This window comes from Sapajus apella, unplaced genomic scaffold (assembly GCF_009761245.1).
Source record: "Sapajus apella isolate SASKATOON/1434 unplaced genomic scaffold, GSC_monkey_1.0 scaffold2, whole genome shotgun sequence".
NCBI lineage: Eukaryota > Metazoa > Chordata > Mammalia > Primates > Cebidae > Sapajus > Sapajus apella.
The window spans coordinates 34520512-34544786 of NW_022436942.1; the positions used below are offsets into that span (position 1 = coordinate 34520512).

The 24275-nt window shown below is 34.3% G+C and overlaps 1 protein-coding gene across 2 annotated transcripts in view; it reads left to right on the top strand.

The window, feature by feature from the left end:
- Positions 1–24275, top strand: part of GLIPR1L2 (GLIPR1 like 2) — a 42471-nt gene that overhangs the window by 8238 nt on the left and 9958 nt on the right. Inside the window, exons 2-4 of one of the 2 annotated variants that reach the window (XM_032296048.1) lie at positions 6713–6958; positions 9154–9257; positions 15195–15280. In XM_032296048.1, the coding sequence (XP_032151939.1) occupies positions 6713–6958; positions 9154–9257; positions 15195–15280 (436 nt within the window). The remainder of the gene's footprint in view (positions 1–6712; positions 6959–9153; positions 9258–15194; positions 15281–24275) is intronic. The other variant, XM_032296039.1, reaches the window with a different exon arrangement.

A 24275-nucleotide genomic window follows, 5' to 3' on the forward strand; every position in this document is an offset into this window, starting at 1 on the left:
AGTTTAGTATGTGATAAAGGTAGCATCTCAAATCTGTGAGCTATAGATAGACTTTTTAATAAATTGGTGTTGTTAGATTGGAGTAGTCATTTGAAAAAGGTAATGTTGCTTCATCCATACATCAATATAAACTCCAGCTAAGTCAACAATTCTCCATAGACTAGACAACAAAAGTATTGATGGTCTTTGGAGTTTTACTAGCCTGACAGGTAAGATATGATCTCTGATTTTCACTTCTCTTATTATAAGCAAAGCTATGCATCCTTTCATATGAATAAGGATTTGTTAGTATCCTTTAATGATTATTTATCTACTTGTTTTTTCGCCTTTTTTTCTCCCATTGTTTATTTGGGAAATGAGCCCTTCATCTGTGAAATGAGTTGTAATTATTTTCCCAGTTTGTCATTTTTTAAATCTACTTACGTATTTTTTATTATTCAGATTTTTAAATATTTTTGTGTAGCTAATTCATTTTTAAAAACTGATTCTGGATTTTGTATCAAGGTCAAAGACCACCCCTACTCCATATACTGCTGGTGTGAAAGCAAAATGATACAATCCATGTAGAGAAGAATCTGACAATACCTACTACATTACAAATAGATTTATTCTTTGGCTCTCTGATCCCATTTCTGGTATCTATCCTAAGGACATACCACACAAGAAGGTAATAGTATCCCTATAAGTTTATTCATTGTAGCATCATTTAAGAATAACAAATTATTGGAAAAATACTCTAATGTCCAACACTGAGGGTTAACTAAAGTAAGTGCGGTTCATCCATATAAAAGAATACCATGCACCTGTGGGAAAAAGAAATGAGAAAGTTCTTTACACTAACAAAACAATATCTCATGGATCTTGAAAAAGCAAGGTACATTATGTTACATTTTATATAAGAAAATTTAAAAGAAGTTATATTTGAATTAAAAATAATGGACAGATCCACAGGAATCAATTCATTACATATAGAAGCCCTAGGGGAAATAGGATGGAGGAGAGCAAGATAACATGACTTCTCAATGATTTTTTGTGGTTTTGTTTTTATAAAGTATTAGATATCTATTCAAAAAATAAATTATTTTTAAAATAAAATGTTCTTTAATGCATGTTGATAATTTCACTGGAAATTATAAGTGATAAAGCATTCATGAAACAAACAAATATATACAGCAAAAATAATGTAATGGCAACAATTTAAAACAATATCCTCAGTAAAATACAATATTTAGTGTATTAGGGCTAGCATTCCTGCAATCTGATCTTTGTGTACGATGGGATGAAATAGGCAAACAAAACGTCAAAATGGAAGTGAGCATAATTTTACATATATATGTATACACATATATATGTGTATATATATATATTTGTATTTTTGCTATTTAATAATCATATGTAATTTTAAACATGATAATTGAAGTTAAAGATAATTATAATGATTTGATGTTGGTGGCTAGCAGTTGGGAAAAGTTAGTTGAACTTCCAGATTTACAAAAGGGAAGTAAGCAATGAAATGAAACTTTATCAAGCCTGCAATGTAAGGAGGGAAAAATAGGAAATTACTTTAAAAATTGTAAATATAAAATAATTTAAAAAATAAACTAAATGTATCAGTTATGACAAATATGAGTAAATTTAATTTTCTTATCAATAACTACAGATTGACTAAAAAAAATTCATCTATCTCTTATTTCAAAAATGTATACCTCAAACAGATTGAAATGATTGAAAATTAAAAGATGAATAAAAATATATTATGAAACTTTCAATTAAAAAAGAGAAATAATATTATAAAATAGTATAGAAATGAAGACTAAAGATACAAAGAAATACTATGTATTGGGAAAAAAAGATGTAATCCATGAAGATAAAATAAAGGCCTTTATACTGGCCAAAATAGAAAATATATCAAGTAAAATTTCCTAAAAATACAAAGAAATATTTTTTAAAACAAGATTATTGTGGGATGTTTTCTACACTTCTTTTAAAATTTTATAAAATAGATTTGAAAAATAAATTATATATAACAATGAATAAAATTGAACAAAATTAATAATTGTGTACTGTCAATAAGGGATTCTAATATCCATGAAGCTTTTACAGAAAAAAGTCCTTGTTTCTTGCTCATAAAGAAAAGCTTAAGTAGAGATTTTACAGGCTAAATTTCTGATTAAAATTTAATAAAACTAGAAGGTAAGAACAAAAAATGTTGATTGATAGAATCTTTACTTAGGAGTTAAGCAACATTCTTCAAATTGTCTTCAGATCAAGAACAAAGAACAAAATGTCCCCAATATACGGGCACAATATCAAAACATGACATAAATAAAGGAAAAGAAAATTGTGAATGTCACTTTACATAAACTGACAGTAAGTGAACTAAAAAATTCAAAGAAAAGAAACAATGAGAGAATAGCTGTATAATTAATGAAAAATAATTTTTTTAAATAAAAGTATTCTTATTTGAAAGAACTGGAAAAAAATAGACACGTTCCTGATAAAAAGAGAAAACAAATTATTTTAGGAGAAAAAGAATTGTAACCACAGATGCAGATGAGATTACAAGAACTATAAGACAACATTATGTCCAAACATCTTAATAAAATTAGGTATCGAGATGAAATAAGTGTTTTTCTAGCAAAATATACATGACAAAATAAATCCAGAAAGAGAAAATCCTAACAGGGCAATGCTTTAGAAGATAGTACCAAGACGTTGAACGTCTATTCTTTAAGTAGGCCTCAAACCTAGGTAACCATGGAGTTAATTCTGAATAATCTTCAAAGAACAGATATTTCCAATGATATTAAAATGTTTCTGGGTGTTTAAAAAATAGAAGATTCCATTTATTTCAGAAATCTAGAATAACTTAAATCTCCAAATGTGATAAACATAACAAGGAGAAAAAAGGAAAACATGTACACCTATTTTATTTATGAATATATATTGGATAGTATGTAGAATAATAATATTCTCTAGTCTCTTAATGTTTTTCCTTTACTCCCCCTCAGTCACATTGTGTACAACTCATTACTTAAATTTGTTCAGTTTCCAAAATCAGTACTGTCCATATTTTGACAAAAACTCTGAGCCTTCTTCTTAAATAGACCTTGACCTTGGGCCCTGTCCTAAAGCATACATTGCCCAGTTTTATTGCAAATCACACATAGCCCAGTTTAGACAGCATCTGCTGCCCTTGAGGTCTAATCACACTGGCCTGCCTTCAGCAAGAATCTTTGTAGGTCAGTTTAGCAAGAATCCCCCTACCCTTAATGTCTTCTTTTAGTAATCCCTGCTTGTCCTTGCTGTATTTGGAGTTGAGCCCATTCTCTCTCTTCTAATATGATAGTCTTGCCGCCTACCACAATAGCCCTAAAGTTCTCCACTGTGTTAACAAGTGTCATAAGCAATTTTTCCTTTAACAGTTATGGTACTGCTGTGACTCAGATGGTATCAGATTCATCATTGGATCCCCAGACCTCTTATCCAGGACCCCAAGTGAACACCATTGAAGCCTTTGTCTTCACTCCTGACTGTTTGACCGGGTATCCACTGGTGAGTCTGACTCCTGAGCCAGTGCTCCACATAACTGTCTGTTGAAGCACAGTGAGGATAGATTTTGATTTTTAAGCTTCTGTACACTCTCTGAAGCTGAATTAGAGTTCTAGGCTTATTTGTCTGGAAGGTCCCTTCTAGGATAGAAATTTATTTCCTGTTCTTTTTTTCAAATGGGGATTCACTCCCCAATCCTGGAGTGGAAATCCTTCTTCTTGGCTCTGTTTTGTGGGGAGATTCACTTTCTGAGTCCTAGGCTGAACATTTGTCTTGGCTTCTTATGAGAACTTCTTGTCTCCCTTTGATTCTGCTTCTCTCCTGGGAGCATTTCAGTTTGCTAACCCCTTACTGAGAACCAGCTCAGTCAGGAGACCCCCACCCAGGCGGCGCTGAAGGTATTGAGAGGTAGACACCCAGACAGAACAACAGAGTGGATCTATCCAAGGGACCAACACTGAGAGCTTAGAGGCTGACAGTGTTCCAGGCTGAAGTCCCCGAGCAGAGTCTCATCTCTTTATTTGCTCTTACGCAGGTGATTCTTATTAATACACAGGTGCTCTACATTTACTCATAACTCAAGAATATACCAAGTAGGCAGCTGTTACCTGCCTTCCACTAATTACAAACTAAAAGGTATTCTCCATAAAGGCGCCATGGGGGCAGGGTAAACAATGTTTCTCAACAAATCCTGGTAACTCTGTGCTCCACCAACTCTGTCTGAATCCTTTTTTGTTGGTGTGTGAATTTAACTAAGGATAATTTGGAACTTTGAGAAACTTCAGATCTCTGCAAACTGGCTCCTCTAAGACCCCTCCCTTCCCATCACCTCTGCTCCTCCTTCCTCCTTGTACCACCTTTGGTCTTCCCTTCAATTCCCTTGATATGTCCACCTTCAGACCCCTACCTCCTTCACCCTGTTCACACCAGCCTCTACATTCACTTGAACTTTAGATCCCTTGCCCCTTATAGGCTCGGAACTCCTATAAGCAACTACGTGAGACTAAAAAGAAAAAATAACAAAACCGACTAGGCATTTGATCTACCCAGATAGGATTTGGAAATATCTAAACAACTATATGATGATCTTATAGTCTTTTACCTAAAATTAGTTCACAGTCTCCGTGAGACTGCATATCAAGACAAAAGAAAGCCTCAAATGCTTCTCTACAAATATTGGTAAAAAGCATTAGCCTGGCAGCCGCAATGCTGAGCTCTTTCCGGACTGCGCACGGGGACTGCACCGCACCGCTGTCTCCTGCAAGAACTGGCTCAAGAAATTTGCCTCGAAAACAAAAAAAAAAAATGTTTTGCTATGAAGGCCCTTCCTTGGTCTTGCAGTTGACTTACAAACCATCCAAGTTGGAATTCCTCATAAGGAGCACCTCAAAGAAATCCAGGAAGGAAGACCATGTGCGCCTGAGGGCCCTGAATGGCCTTCTCTAAAAGGCACTGACAGACTTGCTGTGTAATAATGCCTACCTCCTAGGGTTATTGGAACATTCAGTGAGATGATACATAAAATACACTTAAAATAGTGACTGCTACATAGTAAGGATGAGGTATGTGAACTATATACAAAATAAATCAGTTGCAGTATATCCATGGGGCATTGTTTGCAAATGGGAAACAATCTTAAAGTCTATTAATAGTGAAATGGTTACATTTATTATAGACTATTCATGCTAGGGAATACTATGTAAACCTTGTAAAAATTAAGCAGATCTAGTTATGTTAATATGGAACTCTCTCTGTACATGAAAACTGAAAATTGCAGGCCAATAATATTATATATGGTATAATCACAATAGTGCAAGGGAAAAAAGTCACAAACTACCCATTTAAAACAGACAAACTTATATTTGAATGTGTATATATGTTTGTATTTACAGATATAGAGAGATGTATCCCCAGGGATTTTTTTTAATAATGGTTACCTTTGGGGAAGGGAAGTAGTGGAGAGATATTCTGAAGGTCTGATATGTTTATTTTCTATATTGTATTTATGTATAATTTGTGGAATTTACTAAGAAAGCTCTAAGGCAAGCTTCTCAGACCTGTGGCTTATTGGCCGCATATGGCCCAGGACAGCTTTGAATGCATCCCAACACACATTTGTAAACTGTCTTAAAGCATTATGAATTCTTTTGTGAGTTTTTAATTAAGTCAACTATCCTTAGTGTTAATGTATTTTACCTGTGGCCCAAGACAATTCTTTTTCTTCCAATGTGGCCCAGGGAAGCCAAAATGTTATATACTCCTGCTCTAAGGAAATGTGAGTATTGGTTTTCAAATGTTTACTTTCAGATACACTGTAATATGTGTACTTAGCATTTTGGTTTCACCATTATTTTGCTGATTTTTCTAGTATGTGGTTTTTGTTCTTGTCTTGAACTAACAATTAATTTAATGAGTCTCTAAATAATGGTAAAAGCACACATTTCTGGTTATTTCCAGATAGGCAGGGAACAGCATCTAATGCTATTTTCTCCTATTTCCAGTAACTTGCAACAAACTTTATATGTGCCTTTTTTTGTAACATTCACCAGCTATACCATGTGTTAAAAGTTGTGTGTGTGTGTGTGTGTGTATTCTCTTTCTGTCATCTGTCTTTCTCTCTTATTTGTAAATCTTATATAATCAGATATATATATATAATATATATAATTCTAATACAGCAATTAAAGGACAAAATTTATGCTGACTTAGCATTTTATTATTGACAATATATTTTGCATATAATCAGTACTTAATAAATAACCCCTTAAATGAATAATATTTTAGATTATTATATTTCTGTGTACTAAAAGCCATGAATTTAAAAATATATGCTCTGAGCAGACTACAGGTAAGTATATTACATACTTCTGAACAGACTACATGTTCACTTCTTGTAAGAGTATTATCATTTCCATCATCTAACATTCTAATATTTTAATTACAAATATATCTATAGTCCTTTGTCTCAGGAAATGGTCATTTCATTTTTTATTATTTCAAAGTTTTTACCATAGAAATTTCTCGACCAAGATGCACAAGTACAAAGTTAGAATTGTTTCCTTTAAATCTAATGATAAGAACTCAAGAAAAAATATTTTAGAGTACAAAAATCTCCTTATTATTAACATTTTCTTTTCTTTGCTTTTTGAATATTTTTCAGACTTGGGATGTAGCTTTGTCACGGACTGCTAGAGCATGGGGAAAAAAGTGTGTGTTTGAGCATAATATTTATTTACAAGGTGTACGTATGGCCCATCCTAAATTTTACGGTATTGGTGAAAATATGTGGGTCGGCCTTGAAAATGAATTTACTGCAAGTATTGCTATAAGAAGTTGGTATGCAGAGAAGCAAATGTACAATTTTACAAATGGCAGTTGCTCTAAAAACTGTTCTAATTATATTCAGGTATCTAATTTTTATTGTTATTAATTCAAAGACTTCTTAATTGCTTTATGCCTAGTTTTATGTTTCAAATTTGTATATAAATTCAAATGATAAATTATTACATTTAATAAGATCACAATTCTAATCAATCCTCCTAGATCTTTAAAATGTCTACTATCCCATCTATTTTGTCACAAACAATTAAAACATTCCCTTAAATACAGTAAACCTAATCTCCACATTCAAAGATGAAAGGCACTTTCCTAAAAATAATGCACACTGGAAATGGAGGGAAGAAACCAGTAAATAAAAATAATTTATAAATTATTGACTTATGTTTATAAGTAGAAGGTATTTTTTGCACATATCAGTACACATACTACTATATAGCTGATTGATTAAAACATTTGAAATGAAAATTAATAGTATTATTTCCCGGCCTCTGGTTCAATAATCCACCGTCACACCTCAAACTTCAGGAATACTGAAGCACTTTTCATTTCTAATACATAGTATTTGTTATTTTACATATCACATTGTTTAATAATAATTTATTTATATGTCTGTTACTACACTGAGGGCAGAGACCTTGCCTTTTCATCCATATATTCTCAACATAACAACATTAAATATTTGCAGTAAATATTTGTTTCAGTAATCAAGAAGTTCATGCAAGTTATTGCCTGAATTCCCACATTTATTTAAAAGATAATTTTTCAACCAGTAGAGTCTGATGTCACTTGAAATTTGTTCATGTTGAACTCATGTCTTTCTGTTTCATGCAATCATACTTCAGAATTTTTTCATTAGTTTTTTTTCTGATCACTTTTTTCTTCTAGAAAGTCATAGTGATTCTCCACTGACTTGCGCCTATCAAACCCAGCCTCTTTAATATGACTTCAGTACTCAGTAAACTAACCAAATCTACTCCCTAACATAGTACTCTGTATTTTTACTCCTTAATTCTAGTCTCCTAGACATTTTTGATTCCTGCATTTGATGGGCTTAACTTCACTTTAACTCTTGCAGATATCATATTCTCTATTCTTTTAATGTATAACCTTCTTGATGTGTAACTTTATTTTTTAAGAATCACACTTTTAAAACCACTAAGGCTTGAGATAAAGAATAAGAGAAAATAAGAATAGTTCCTCTTTCTTGCACAGAGGTTAACAAAACAAAGCAAGTACTTTTTTTGTTCACTTGAAAGTGTTAGAAATATTAAAGTTATACAGATAATTTGTTTATCTGGGAATGCCTTTGATTATTCCCATCTTTTTCACTCCAATTCAAGATCTATTTCTCTTTAATAGGAACCAGCTCTTTTATTTTTTAATGTAAAGGCCAGATTTTGTTTTATCTTGTAATATAATTTTCTTAACAAAGAGGAGAAATGCCAATAGCATTTAATTCTTCTCTACTTTTGTATCTTTCTTTTCTAGAATTGGATTGTCCCTCTTTTTCTCCCTTTTTTCCACAATTTCCATCTTTTTAAAAACTTTTTCTCCTCTTTCCTATCTTCTTCTCTGCCAATTACCTAGAACTCTTCGATTCAACCAGATGTTGAGTTCATGTCCTTTGTAGGGACATGGATGAACCTGGAAACCATCATTCTCAGCAAACTGATGCAAGAGCAGAAAATCAAACACCGCATGTTCTCACTCATAGGCAGGTGTTGAACAATGAGAACACATGGACACAGGGAGGGGAGCACTACACACTGGGGTCTGTTGGGGAGAAATGGGGGAGGGACAGTGGGGGGTGGGGAGTTGGGGAGAGATAGCATGGGGAGAAATGCCCGATATAGGTGAAGGGGAGGAAGGCAGCAAATCACACTGCCATGTGTGTACCTATGCAACTATCTTGCATGTTCTTCAAATGTACCCCAAAACCTAAAATGCAATAAAAAAAAGAGAGAAAATTGATTGATCAGGCATGACTTCCTTCCTCTGAGGCATTATTCTGGATCAACCATGTTCTCAAACAGTTCTTCCTAAGAATATGATATTAGTAGAACCTATTCAAGTATTTCTCTAAATACCGTGTTGAAAATGCTGCTCTAACTCCGTGGTAACCCTCTATATGTCTCTAAATGAAAATAATTTATATTTCTTGATTTGCTTGGTGAAAAGTTATATATGAATGGAATATATTATTGTTTATAATATGAGAGAGTAAGTTTAAATTTTGTGTCTTTCTTGAAAATATTATTTTAGCTTGTTTGGGACAACTCTTACAAAGTTGGTTGTGCTGTTACTCCATGTTCAAAAATTGGACATATTAGACATGCAGCAATTTTCATATGCAACTACGCACCAGGGTAAGTTATTTAAAATTAATAAAATAATAAAATAAATTCAGAATATTTCAAGGTTAAGTTTTTCTAATTTTTAATATATTTTTGTGTTTTTTGAACTATAAAATAAATACAGTACTTTACATTGAAAAGTATTTAATCAATTTTATAATGAAATAAGTCGTAACTTGGACATACTGATTTTACTTATACACTAGCCAAATATTACTTCCTATAGTAACCTTAACTTTAGTATTATTTCATAATATTTCATCTAATTAGCGTAAGACAAATTATTTTCCAAAATAGTTATTCTAAAATTTGTAGTAAAAGTGGAAAGAAAAGCAGATGTGTTGAAATTTGCATAGTAAGAATTGTTGCAGGAATAATGTCAGTTTTGTAACAGGAAGTACGCTTTTAATTGACCACGCCTTGGAGATTGCATTATTAACTGGGGCTAGTCTCATAAGGAATTGTAACACTTGAGAGATCGAAAAGCACTTTAAACATCTTTTAGTCAAGCTATTCATATGTGACTATACCCTATACCTCAGTACCTTCCAGTGGTGGAAAATAACTACATCCCAAAATAGCTTCCATTTCTTGAGAGCTCTCTTGGAAAGTCCCAAGCTTTCTTACAGGTCAATATAATACTATAAGTAATATTATAACTTCCAAATAGGTGAGAAAATATTCCGATTAACATCTTAAATAAACAATAATAATTGACTGCCTACCAAGATTGAGAAGAATTTCTGCCAAATAAAATGATTTGGGACTAATCAGAAAGAAAAATAAAAAAGCAGCGATTATTGATTGTATTTCTCTGGCTAAGAAAAACAATAGAACTATGCTGTACATCAAATTAAACTCAGAAAGCCCTTTACTGATTAGAAGTCTTGCTAACTTTGAACACAGACATGCAAAATAAATTTGGAATATAGAGTTGCAAAACATTTTAGGCTTCCTTTCCTTCCTACACACTGGAAGCATTGGGATGCCCATTACATGCATAAACTTTAAAAGTTACTACTGATTGGTGTTGCAAATTCAGAGAATTTTACACCAGGGAGGAGGGCATTGGTGGAAGTTTTTCTGGGGCACAAATCCTCATTTATTCACTCAGTGAGTATGTACAGGCTCTGTTCTTTCTACTAACAAGACCCAAAAAGACACCACATTTAGTTTATAGTCTTGGCAGGGAGACAAACATTTTTTAATAAGTGAACACATAGATACATAATATTTTAATTAGACAAAATATACTCTAAAAATCAAGCAAGATTAGCAAGTAGTGAGTGACTCGTCTAGAAGATAGATAGCGTAGTCACAGAAGGAGGGTATCATTTGAGCTGAAAACCAGATGTTCCAGGTAGAAGTAAGACCATGTATAAAAATCTCAGAGATTTGAATGAGTTTATCATGTTTGAGAAAGGAATAACTGTGGCTAGAGGTAGGAGTTGAGGTGGAGAGTTAGATGAAAGCTAGACCAAATATAGTAACATAGGTTATGTTAAAGATTTTGGAATTTATTCTAAGTAATGACAAAGCCATTGGAAGATCTTAAGCAATTGAGTCACATGATCTCATTTTTGTTTTGAAAAGAACACCTTAACAAAATATTACTGCAGCTGTTGGTAGAGAATGGCGTATAAAGAACCAAGAGTGTAAAGAGGAAGTACGATTAGGAGGCTATTTCCTGTTGTACAGGTTACAGACTGGTATTTTGGATTAGGGTTTTAGCATGTGGATTATTTTTTGAGTGTTAGATAATAAATTACCACAAATGTAGTGATTTTAAAGCAGTACTCATTTATTATTACACAGTTCTGTAGGTCATGAACCCAGGCACACTGTGGCAGGATTCTCTTCCCAAGATCTCAAAGGCCAAAATCCAGATGTTGACTAAATATTCACCTGGAAGCTTGGAGAAGTACCTGCTTCCAAGTGCATTCAGGCTGTGAGCAGAATTTAGCTCTGTATGATGATGGGATTCTTGTCACGGTTTTCTTGCTGGCTCTCAGCCATGTGTTATTTCATCTTCTGGAGCTGCCCATGTTTTTCTTGACACGTGGCCTTCACCATCTAAAAGTCAGCAAAGGTATGTCAGAGCCTTCTTATATTTCAAATCTCTGGCTCCTCTTCCATGGCCAGCTAAAGAAAACTCTCTCCTTTTAAAACACTCATAGGATTGAGTCAAGACCAACCTAGATAATGTCAATATTTTAAGTTCAATGGTGCCATATAATGTAGTTAAGAAAGTAAAATTCATCATATTCACTCTCCTGGGAGTTATGCATGGTGTATACATGAGAGGTGGAGGATCTTGTGATTCATCTTAGAATTCTGCCTACCTTAGAATGGAAATGGTGCAGAAAGGTCAGTTTCTGGGTATGTTATGAAGATGGAGCTAATAATACAAGCCAGTTGGCTTGACTTTAGCAATAAATTGAATAAAATAATCAAGCAACACTGTGCCTATGTCTTTACTCTGAAAAACTGGGTGGATGGTGATGTCATTAACTTAGAGAAGATCAAAAGATATGTTTTCTATTTTGGTATATTAGGTAAAAAAGTAAATGTAGGAAATGTGAATGAATTATGAGAAGCAGATAGCTATATGAAAGTATGTAGTTGTTTTCTAAGGAGAGGAAACTTCTGGTATAAAGGCCCAGAAGTACCAGTCACAGTGAATGAGATCACTGCGTAAGGAAGCAAATATGGAGACTTAATTTAAGAACTAGGTCCTGGGGCGCTATACTATTTCAACCTAAGGCAAAAGAGCTAGTAAAGGAGAAAGAGAAGAAGCTAATGAGGTATGAGGGAAACCAAAAACAACGAGTAAGGTATTTTGAAGTCAAGTGAAGAATGTGAGCTAAGAAGCCCAAAGTGGTTAACTATATGAGATGTTGCTGAGAGAAATGAGAAATTGAGGAAGAAGAATTGACAGTTTCATTAGATGAGATGAAGGTATTTGGTGATCTTAATAAGAATGGTGAGTGCAGGGGTCTCTGATGACTACAATGATAAGACGAAGCTGCTGGTTGCTGAAATTATCCTTTTTTTCTTGCCGCTCTCCTATCACATAGGCTTCTTTGCCTTGAAATTTCTGTTAACCGTTTTTCCTTTGATACAAATATTGGCAAGTCTACCTTGAAGGATCTAGACTGGAATATATGTCAGTCAACTCAGTCCAATTCTTACTTGATTATGTACCCAAAATAGGCAATTACATTATCCCTCTTAAGGATAGTTGGTAAAAAAAAAAAAAAAAAAATCAATTCATTACAGTTTTATAAAATACTGGGTAGAAATGAAAGTAAAAGAACCAAATTGAAGATTAGAATATGTAGCAGAATGAACGGTGTCCCCCTCCAAAGTGATGTTTAGTCTCTAATTTCCAGAACCTGTCAATACTACTTAAAGGGTAAAAGGGTGAATATTACCTAATATGGCAAAGATGTGATTAAGATAAGGATCTTGAGAGAAGGAGTTTATCCTGGATTATTTGGGTTAGGGCTAAATGCAACTACATGTATGCATGTAAGAGAAAAGAGGAGGATTCAGCACTAGACACACAGAAGAGGAGGAGGCAGTGTGACCACAGCTGAAGCAACTAGAGTGATGCATCCACAAGCCAAGGAGCTAAGGCCACCAGAAGCTGGAAAAATCAAGGAACATATTCTTAGAAGATTTGGAGGGAGCACAGCCCTGCCAACACCTTGATTTTGGACTTCAGGCCTCCAGAACAGTGAGAGAATACATTTATGTTGTTTTAGCCACCCAATTTGTGGTAATTTGTTAAAATAGATAGAGGAAATTAATGTAAAAATGGAAGAATAAAACAGACTTGGTCATGCACACAGAAAATAACAAGTCAAAGCAACCTTGCAAATTTTTCTCAGAAACACAAAGGTGAAGAATAGAGGTCAAAATATATATGAAAAAATTGTAGATTTATATGCCAATACATATGGCATATAAATCTACAAATTGGTGTTTCTAAGGAATAGAGAAGAGCCAAGGAAAGAGAAATAATAAAGAGAAGAAAATGTTCCTAATCTGTAAATATATCTGTATAAAAATATCTGTTGCTTTGACTTGTTATTTTCTGTATGCATGACCAAGTCTGTTTTATTTTTCCATTTTACATTAATGGTTTATAATGTATTTGAAAAAAACTGAAACAATATTTTTAAAACTGAAACACATAATTATTTGCTAGTCCTTATTTTTATTTTCAAAAATAAAAACTCACACATTTTAAGTACAATTTTAAAAAGTAAAATAAAACAATATTAGATTACTCTAGAACTCAAATATTAGAAAAGACCATAAGAATCTCAGCTTAATTGATAGGTAATTTTATTAACTGAGCTAGGAAAAGATACACGGTTGAGGGAAAGGGACTTTTTTATTTTTAGGCATGTTGGATCTGAATTGACTACAGGACCTTTCATTTAATTACATATAATTTTGTTGTAAGTGTGCCATAGACATTGCACATTCCACTTAAGTAAAGTAATTCACAAATATTTCCCCAGTTTGATGTTTAACTGTTGACTTAAAATGCAATTCATTTTTGTCAAATGATATTTTGTTTTACTGTAGAAACAATAGTATCAATGTTTTTTTCACAAGTTTTGAGGTCTATGCCATGCATAGATAACCTTTCTCAAAATATCACTGCTATCAGTATTCCTGGTGGACTTGAATGCTTCCAGTTCAAGGGTATCAGATGCCTTATTGGATATCACCCAAACTCTCTGATTAAATAAGATATGTCTGAGAAATGTGATACTCGGGTTTTTTAAATATGTATTTCTTAGGCTTGGCCATTGTTCTAGAAAGCCTAATGAGGCCTAACCAAAGACTTAAATAAGTCATGTTTATTTGTATAGCTCTCAATTATATAACAGGTAAATAGGCAATCCTGAATAAATTACCAGGATTAATGACCCTGCCCCCATTCAAAAGTATCTTTTCTCTACTTGTTTTCTCTATGTTTCTTATCCTAGATCATTTATATAAATTTCCCAATTTATAAGTAGTTTGGGGCCTTTTTTCTCATTTAGCTCTAGGCAATTGATGTAATTATTTTTTATTTCTCTCTTTAGTTTTGTACAATGGATTAAATCAACTTTGTAAACTTCCATTTGTATTTATTTGCTTTTTTATGAATTTATGTGTTTTTATATATAGACCCCCAAAATAATTCATGCAGATGAGTCTTTGGGACATAGGCATTTCATAATTTTGTTAACTCTACAGATACTTAATATATTATTTCCACAAAACTTTTTATGTATTTGTGCCAATCAGAAAGCAATTAATTATAAAACATTCTATGTCATCAATTTTTAAATTTATTTATTTTAGAGACAGAGCCTTGCTCTGTTGCCCGGGCTAGAGTGCAGTGGCACAGTCATAGCTCACTGCAGCCTCAAACTCCTGGACTCAAGTGATCCTCCTTCCTCAGTGTCCTGAGTAGCTGGGACTATAGGCATGCACCACGCCTGGCTAATTCTTTAAAAAATATCTTTGAAGAGACAAGGTCTGCTATGTTACCCGGGCTGGTCTCCTGGTCTCAAGAGATTCTCCTACCTCGGCCTCCCAAAGCACCAGTATTACAGGCGAGGGAGTTACCACACCTAGCCTATATTATTCATTTTTAAAAGATACATTTTGCTATAAACTAAAATGAAAGGAGCTTTAAAACCCATTCTTACATTTAATTATAATACTTTGTTTCAAGGACATGGGAATTTGTTTCAGAAAAGACTGTTTTCTGGGGGAGAACAAAAGGGAAACATTGAATCTCTAATTAAAGTTATTTCCTTAAGTGCATTTTCTTAACTCACCTTTTTAACCTAATTAAAAATTAGTAACTATATTATTTAAATTACATGTAAAAAATTAAAGCTTTTTGTAACTAAATATTTTCTGCTTTTTTGTTTGTAGAGGAACACTGACGAGAAGACCTTATGAACCAGGAACATTTTGCACTCGATGTGGCAGACGTGACAAATGCACAGATTTTCTATGCAGTAAGATAAAGAAAATAACTTAAATATGAAAAAAAAAAAAACGTAATGAATTGGACAAGAAAAATAAGTGATTAAACACTGGTTTCTATTGTTATGTTAATATAATTCCTTTGATCAGAATGCTACTGTTATGTTATCAAAGGATGGTTGACACAGCATCATCTTTATATTTTTCTAAACTGCAGAACCTTGTCTATCTTAACCCTATTCCCCCCCTAAGGACATACTGGAGTGTCAGAAAGAAGAAATGAGAACAACAGTTATACCCTGAAAAAGCTTCACAATTTATTCCCAAACAGCAGCCTATTTGATAATAACTGCTTTAAAGGATAGTGTGTTCCAAAATATTTATGAAGTAGCACATATTTAATACCATTTTCTTTACGTTTTTCCTCCAAAAAGCTGAAATCTCCTCCAAATATTTAGAAAGTGAAAAGTGGAAAATACGGTTTCATTACATTTTTCTTTTAGTTTTCCCAAACATGAGAGAATATATTCCAAAAGTATAACTATAGTTGAAATATACAATGCTTAGAGGAATGTGGTAGGAGATAAATTTGGATAATAAGTAAATAGCATATTATGGGTTTTAAAAACAAACAAAAAAAAGAGACAGGGTTTTTGCTCTGTTACCCAGGCTGGAGTGCAGTGGCATGATCATAGCTCACTGTAACCTTGAATTCCTGGGCTCAATGATCCTCCTGCCTCAGCCTCCCAAGTGGCTAAGACTACAGGCGTGTGCCACCATGCCCAGCTAATTTGTTTTAATTTTTGCAGAGACAGGATCTTGTTATGTTGCCCAGGTTGGTCTTGAACTCCTGGTGTCAAGTGATCCTTCTACCTCAGCCTCCTCAATATATTAAGTTCTTGTGCTAAAGATAAAACAATAACAAAAACTAGTGGACCGTTTTACTATAATACCACTGCAGGGATGAGTCCACCCTCACATTTCTGCTTTTGCTTCACTTGAATCAAGATGCAAATTCTTGCTCTTCCTCTTTTCCTTGTCTTTCTTTTTCTGAAAAATTCAATCCTGAAGTCACTGGGCAGGGCAGGAGAAGATAGTCATCTACACAGAGGGGCAGCCAGAGGAGATATGTCAGAGCCTAAACAGAATAACAAAGGATCCACAGAAGATGCAGTGGGCGTGGGAAGGAAACCTAAGCAAAGTGATGATGCTGTCTACCTAGGAGTGTGACCAAGTGTGGGAAGTCAGAACCCTCACGGAAACAAGTAACTATCCATACATGAGGTCTGGCTTGGGGTATCAGAGCCAGAGCAGAATAAGATGTCCATGCAGGGGTGACTCAGCATGTGGCATCTGTGCCCAAGCAAGTTGAGGAGAGCATCAACATGGGATGGAAGGGAGAGTCTAAGCCAGTAAGGAAGGCATCCCTGGAGGATGGTCTGGCAGTGGTTGTTGGAGGCCAAGCAGAATAAGAAGAGTCCATGATGGTTGGACTGAGAAGAGATTTCAGAACCTAAGCCAGTAAAGGGGACATCCATGCTTAGGGGCAATCACACATGAGGTGTCAGAATGCAAATTAGGTGAGGAAAGTTTTACTGTGGGGAAGATAACTTGACATGGGTAAGGTCAGGGCCCTAGTGGGGCCTGAATCCACATATGCAGAATGAATCCACATATGCAGAAACCCAGAGCTGGGTTTCAAAGTCTGAGCAGGGTGGGAGAGTGTTCAAGTGGAGGGCCAGCTCCTAAGCCGCCAGATTAATACAAGACAATTTTTCAGCATAAATATATTCCAAATATTGCATTGGACAGACTTATACTAAGAAAATAATTACTGCTTCCTGAGATTCAGATATAACCTGGTATCCTTTATTTTTATTTGCTAAATCTGAGTGTCTAAGTCTAAGCAGAGTGCAGAGGGCACCTATGTGTGGTAGGGGCTAAAGACAATGATGGGAGATTGGAAGCATACTGGAGGATTGATTAAAAAAAAAAACTAAATTAATTATGGATAATGGGGGCTAGTTTTCTCACTGTCAGAAATGGAGTACGAATATGTAAAGGAAAAAAACGGACATGAATCTTAGGGTGGTGAATTAGAATTAGAAGCATTGGAAATTAAGAATTTTAATAAATAAGTATATATATATAAATATGTATCTGTATACATCTATATATATCTATATCTATATATGCATCTACATACATACATACATATATTTCCTAGCTCTGCCAGGGCTCTGTAGAAAGTGACCCCCAAAGCATTGAGCATACCTAACACCTAGATCTTGATTTCTAAATTCTAATATTCAAGCAAAGGAATCAGGGGTCATTGGAGAAAAAGCCTGATTCCAGGGATAGGGTGGGGAAAGTATAAGATGAATCCAGAACATCTTTAAAGTAAGCAGAAGTGCTCAAAGAATGATGGGAACATGTAACAAAAAGGACAGAGATGCATATTAAAGTGTCAAATCTGGGAGAGTTTATTATATAATTATAATAGTAATCAATTGTAACCCATTGGATAAAACAAAATTTTAATTCGTACTGGCATAAATCAATAAGTAAATTAAAGTTTAGATGAGATGTTCAAGATGAGAAACAATGTTGTTTTCCTAGTAACAAAATAGCTTTCTATAAAAATATTTAATTACTAAGGGGAAAAGTGTAACTTCACAGGGGAGGAGCCTGGCAAGTACCGCTCTAATAAGATGATCAAAGTGAACATCCTTAGTAATGGGAAAACCATACACTACTTAAGAGGATGCAATGAGAAGAGCATAGCATGACTTCTGTGGCATTTCTAGGAAAGATGCATAACCTAATCCAATCAGAAGGAAGCATCAAATAAGTCCAACTTGTAGATTTGCTTTGAAAATTTAAGATTTGTCTACAAAATAACTGACTTTATTTTCAAAAATGAAGGTCAAAGAAAGAATTAAAAGCATGAACACTAAATGTAATACATGGTTCTGCACAAGACTTAATTTTTGCTATAAAGGGCACTGTTGTTAGAATTGGCAAACATTTAATGGGATCTGTAGATTAGATGATAGTGATGTAACTTAATTTCTTGGTTTTGATGATTATATTGTGATTATGTAGAAGATTGTCTTTGTAGCACATGCACAGTAAATACTCTGGGATGATTAGACATCAGGTTGACAACTTATATTCAAATGGTTCAAAACAAAAGTTATTTGTACTGTATTGAAACTTTTTTGTAATTAGGAATTATTTCAATTTTTTTTTTAATTTCTTAAAAAGGTTATAAAATCTTGGGAAAGTAAATCACTCTGGAGGCTTTTGTTATAGCCCAGAGGAGAAAAGAAGTTCATATTAGAGTTTTTATAAGAGAAATAGAGACAAGACCAATTTGATTAACATGTATAGACCCAAATTAGCAAATCTTGGAGACTGATCTGGTGATGAGAGAAAGAGAGAGCATAAGATAAATGCCAGGACTGGGCATTGTGGCTCTCACCTATAATCCCAGCACTTTGGGAGACTGAGGCTGGTGGATCACCTGACGTCAGGAGTTTGAGACCAACCTTACCAACATGGTAAAACCCCGTCTCTACTAAAGTACCAAAATTAGCCAGGCATGGTGGTGTATGCCTGTAGTCCCAGCTACTCGGGAGGCTAAGGCAGGAGGATCACTTGAACCCAGGAGGCAGAAGTTGTAGTGAGCCAAGATTGCGCCACTGTACTCCAACCTGGGTGACAGGGTAAGACTCCCTCGTAAAAAAAAAAAAAAAAAAAAAAAAGAGAGAGAAAGAAAGAAAGAAAATGCCAGAATTGGCATTTGGGTGACTAATGGTACAATCGAAATATGAGTTATACGAAGAGGAGAAGCTACAGAAAATAGATGATGGGTTCAGTTTTGATCATTATTAGCTTTAGATAACCATTTAAGATCTCAGTAGAGAACACTACTCAACTTAAGCTACAGATCAGGGGTGTATTGAGAATTGTTAGTATATAGATGAAGCTAAAAACATAAAAAAGGAAGTACTCACCTGAGTTGTGCTTCATCTAAGGATGAAATCCTGGAGCAGGGAAACAATGAGAAATACTGCAAGAGAGTGGAGAGAAACAGTGGGAGAAAGACAAGGAGAAGAGAGAAGGACATCTATGTCTTTACGCAACACTTTCCTGGGATTTTCATAGAAGTTACATAAAACCTATAGATCAATTGGCAGGGGGATAATGAACATTGACAATATTGAGTATTCCAATCCATAAATACAGTTTGTTTTTAATTTGGGGGGGTATTCTTTTATCAATGTTTAGTAGTTTTCAGAATATAGATTCTGTAAATGTTTTGTTAGCATTATTCCTTCATATTTCTTATTTTTGATTTTGTTATAAGTGATATTTTAAAATGTGTCTGTTATTAATTTCTAATTTCATGTCTTTGTGTTCAGAGAATACAACATATAGATTTCAGGGTATTTTAAAAATTTGTTAAGGTTTATTTTTTGGCCTGAGACATATACTAGCTCAGTATATGTTCTATGACTGTTGGAAAAAAAAAATGTGATTCTGCTATTGTTGAGTGCAGTGCTCTGTAAATGTAAGTTTGATTCTGTTGGTTGATGATATTGTTGAGTCTTTTCATATTCTTGATAATTTTCTGTCTAGCTCTGTCAATTTTTGAGAGAGGAATAGTGAAGTCTCCAACTGTAATTTTAGGTAGATTTTTACATTTCCTCTCTCAGCCCTGTCAGGTTTCCTTTGTGTATATTGAAGCTCTGTTAAGTGCACATACAATTATAATTATTATGCTTTCCAGATGAACTCACCATTTTATCAATATGTAATGTCTTTCTTTATCCCTTATAATTTTCTTTGCTATAATATCTATTCTAATATTGATTTTTAAACTATCTATATTATTAAATTTCAAGTGAGTTTCTTATAAACAGCATATAGTTGGGTCAGATTTTTTAATCCATTCTGACAATCTCTTTTAATTGCTGTATTCATATTCAGCCCACTTATATTTAATATTGTTATTAATATGTCTGAATTTAGGTCTACCATTTTGTTATTTGTTTTCTGTTTTTTCCTCCCTGGTTCTTGTTTTTACTCTTTCCTTTCTATTCCCTCTTTCAGGTTATTCGAACAATTTTTTATATTCCTTTTAATTTGTCTATTGTGATTTTCATGTATCTCTATAATTTTTTAAATGGTTGCTGTAGTGATAACAACATGCATACTTATCTTTCATAGTCTATTTAGAATCAGTAGAATCAGTAGTTGACCACTTCAATTGGAATGTAGAAACTTTACCACCGTTGGGATCCTATCACATATGTCCTGTAGTTGTCTTACATATTTTATCCACATTCATTGAAAACACCATCAATGATATACTTTTATTTTCAACTCTCAAGCATATTTTAAAGAACTCAAGAGAAAAAACAGCTTTTAAAAGGCTCTTCCTTCATTCCTATTATTCCTATATTTTTTTCTGGTATAATTTACTTCCTGAATGAATAATTTACTTTAGCAATCTTTTTAGACTAAGTCTGCTGGCTAAAAATTCCCTTAGAATTTCTTCATTTAAAAATGTCTTTATTTCTTCTTTATTCTTGCTGCATATACAATTCTTGAGAGTTTTGTTGTTTGTTGTTGTTTCATTTTAGTACTTCAAAAATATTGTGCCACCTCTTTCCGGCCTCAGTGGTTTCTGATGAGAAATCCAGTCATTTAATTATTTGTTTCTTTATAGGTAATGGTATTTTCCTCTGGCTACTTTTAAGATTTGGGGTTTTTGTCTTTAATTTTCAGCAGTTTGACTATTACGTTTCTGGTCATGGATTTCTTCTGAAATACTCAACTTCTTAAATGTGTAGGTTTATACCTTTCTCCAATCTTGGGATGTTTTCGGCCATGATCTCTTCAAATTTTTTTCAGCACTACCCTCATTTTCCTTCTGATGACATGAAAGTTAGAGTTTTTCTTTTGCTATCCCATGGGCTCCCTGAGGCTCTTTTAATTTTTTTTAAATCTATTTTTTTCTTTCTCATATTGGATCATTTCTCTTGATTTACCTTCATGTTCATATACTTGCTGCTCTATCATCTGTAGTTTACTATTAAGTTCTTTCAGTTATTTTTTATTTTTCAGTTCTAAAATTTCTATTTAGTTCTTTATTATATCTTCTGTTTCTTGGCTGATACTTTTCATCTTAACCTTTATTTAAAGTCTCTGACAACTCTGATATCTGTTTTATCTCGTCACTGGTGGTTATTACTTGCCTTTTCTCATTTCAGTTGAGACTTTTGTGGTTGAATTGTATCCTGGAATTTTGAATATTTCATTATGAGACATTGGATCTTCTTTAAATTTTATGGAGAAAGTTGAATTTTTGCTTTAGAAAGTATTTGACTTGGTGAGACTTGGACCATAATTTCTAATCTGCCTTCTGCGGGCCATGGTTTCAAAGTTTTCAAAGCCTTTGTGGAACTATTTAGACCAATCCCACAAGAACACAATCTACTGGTTACTTTGGGACATAGGGAAAGTTTTACTGATTAGCTCAGTTCTCAAGGTCATTGATGTGCTAATTAGTATCAGACCCATGCCTGGCTTACATGCTTGAGTAAGCCCAGAAATTCATCAAGCGCTTTGTGGAGTCTCTCTATCCTTTTCTGAGTTTGTCCCTCTCTGCCACCTATCTGGTGCCTTCCAGTTCCCTAGATCTCCCGTTTTCTGTGCTCTAGTCAAGAACACCCACTTCTATGATTGAGCCATGTTCAGGATCTACGCAGCAGGAGGATGGAGATAGAAAACAGAAAACCGAAAAGGGAGTTTGGCCTTGCCCTCTTGAAGCCACAGATTAATCAAATGGAGAAGAAAATTCCTCTCCTCAGAGCTTTTGCTCTGTAAGTTCCTTTTGCTGGCTTTAGTCACTGTCACCATCACTGCCACCATATTGACTGAAGGCTGGGACATGAGAGAATAGAAAAAACAAGAAAAAAAAATAATCAAGTGACTTCTCCACTCTCTCCAAATATTCGCAGTTCCATTTCCCACTTTTTGAGCTAAAACTAGAGTACTCACCTAGATCTCTCTGCCTGTACCATAGTGCTCCCTTCTAGGTTTGGGGTATTACTGAGTTCATGCTGAGAGACACCAGAGAAAGAAATAATGATGAACTCACCACCAGTTCAGCAGCACTTTGGTTCTAGTGTTCTTTCTCAAGCTTCTTACAGATGTTTACTTTTCAGAGTTCTCAAATAGCTGCCTGTGCATTCTATCCATGCACTAAAAGTTTTATTCAATGGGAGAAAAACATTGGAATGCTTATGCCATCTTATCCAGAAAAAGAACTGGAAGATCATTTTTTAAATAGAAAAATATTTGACCCTTCTCTGTTCTCCTTGTAAGTCACTCTGAAACTATAATAAAAATAAAAATAAATGTAAACTCTATATTCACTAAAATTCAGTTATTTACACCCTTTTACCAAGTATATATAAAAGTTGTCAATCAAATTCAGAGAAGTTATCTCTACAGTAGTTGCAGATCTCAAAGCCCATAGAGCACATTTTTAAAGTAGGTGGCAAACCCTGAAGGGCAACTCAACAATTACATTTCTGAGACAATAGGGACAGAATGGATAGGCTAAAATCAGAAACTCCTAAACAGTTTTCCACCAATGAGAATTAGAACATGTAGTCTGCAATGGGTTATTGAATAATGTTCCCCCAAAATACAAATTTACCCAAAACATCAAAATGTGATTTTATTTGGAAAGGGAGTGTTTACAGATGTAATTAGCAAATTAAGATGAGATTGTACTGCATTAGGGTGAGTCCTAAATACACTTATTGGTATTCTTATTAGAGGAGAAAAGGGCACACAGGGACGCACTTGGAGGAGAGAAGGCCACGTGAATAGATGCAAAGATTGAAGTGATGCAGCTGCAAGCCAAGGAAGGCCAAGTGTTGCTGGGAGCCACCAGAAGCTGGGAAGAGGCAAGGGAGGATCCTCCTTTAGAGGCTTCAAAAGCTACATGACCTTGCCAATATGGCGATTTCAGAATTCTGGCCTCTAGAACTGTGGGAGAATAAATTTTTGTTTTTTTAAGACATCAATTTTGTGATAATTTTTTAGCAGCCCCATGAAACTAATGATAAAAAAAAAACCAGAATGAGAAATCACCTACAAAATGACATATTTGCAGTAAGAATTCTATCCAGACTAAAGAAAACTCTGTACTTTGACAGCCTTGCAACTACCAATCTTTGTCTGATAGGGAGAAATACAGGCTAAAAAGGACCTCACATATACAATCTTTTGACATAAAGAAATTTACCAGTGAACTAGAAAAAAGTCCAGTTAACTTAGAGACTGACCTGGCTTCTCCCACACAACAGCCTGCAAATGCCTGGGTGAAAAATTGATTTGTTCACAGATGAATAATGTGGCAGAAAAGCCCTAGGTGACCACAAATGATCCTTACCTTCTAGTATTTAGGCTCATATAACTCCCTCCCCGTGAATGTGAATGGGACCTGTGACATGCTTCTGATCGTTAGAATACCACAAAGATAATATGATGTCACTATTGTGATTACATTATATTATAGGCCAAAGATGATGAGATGTCACTCCTTGTGATTATGTTATATTATATAAGACATCATCTTGCTAGCACATTCACTATGCTTCTTGAACTGGCCTTAAAGAAGCAAGCAGTCCTGTTGTCAACTGCCTATGGAAAGAACCATGTGGCAGAGAATTGTAGGTAGGCTCTATGAGCAGAAGGTGGTCACTAGCCAATAGCCAGCAAAAAACTGGAGTTCTCAGTCCTGCAGCCATAAGGAATTCTGCCAAGAACCTAAGCAAGCTTGGAAGCAGAATCTTCTTCAGTCATCACACTCAGGTCAATACTTTGATTTCAGGCTGATGACACTCTGAAACAGAGGACCCAGTCACACCATGGCCAAACTCCCAACCACAGACCTTGTTATAAACATATGTTGTCTTAAGCTGTTATGTCTATGGTAATTTG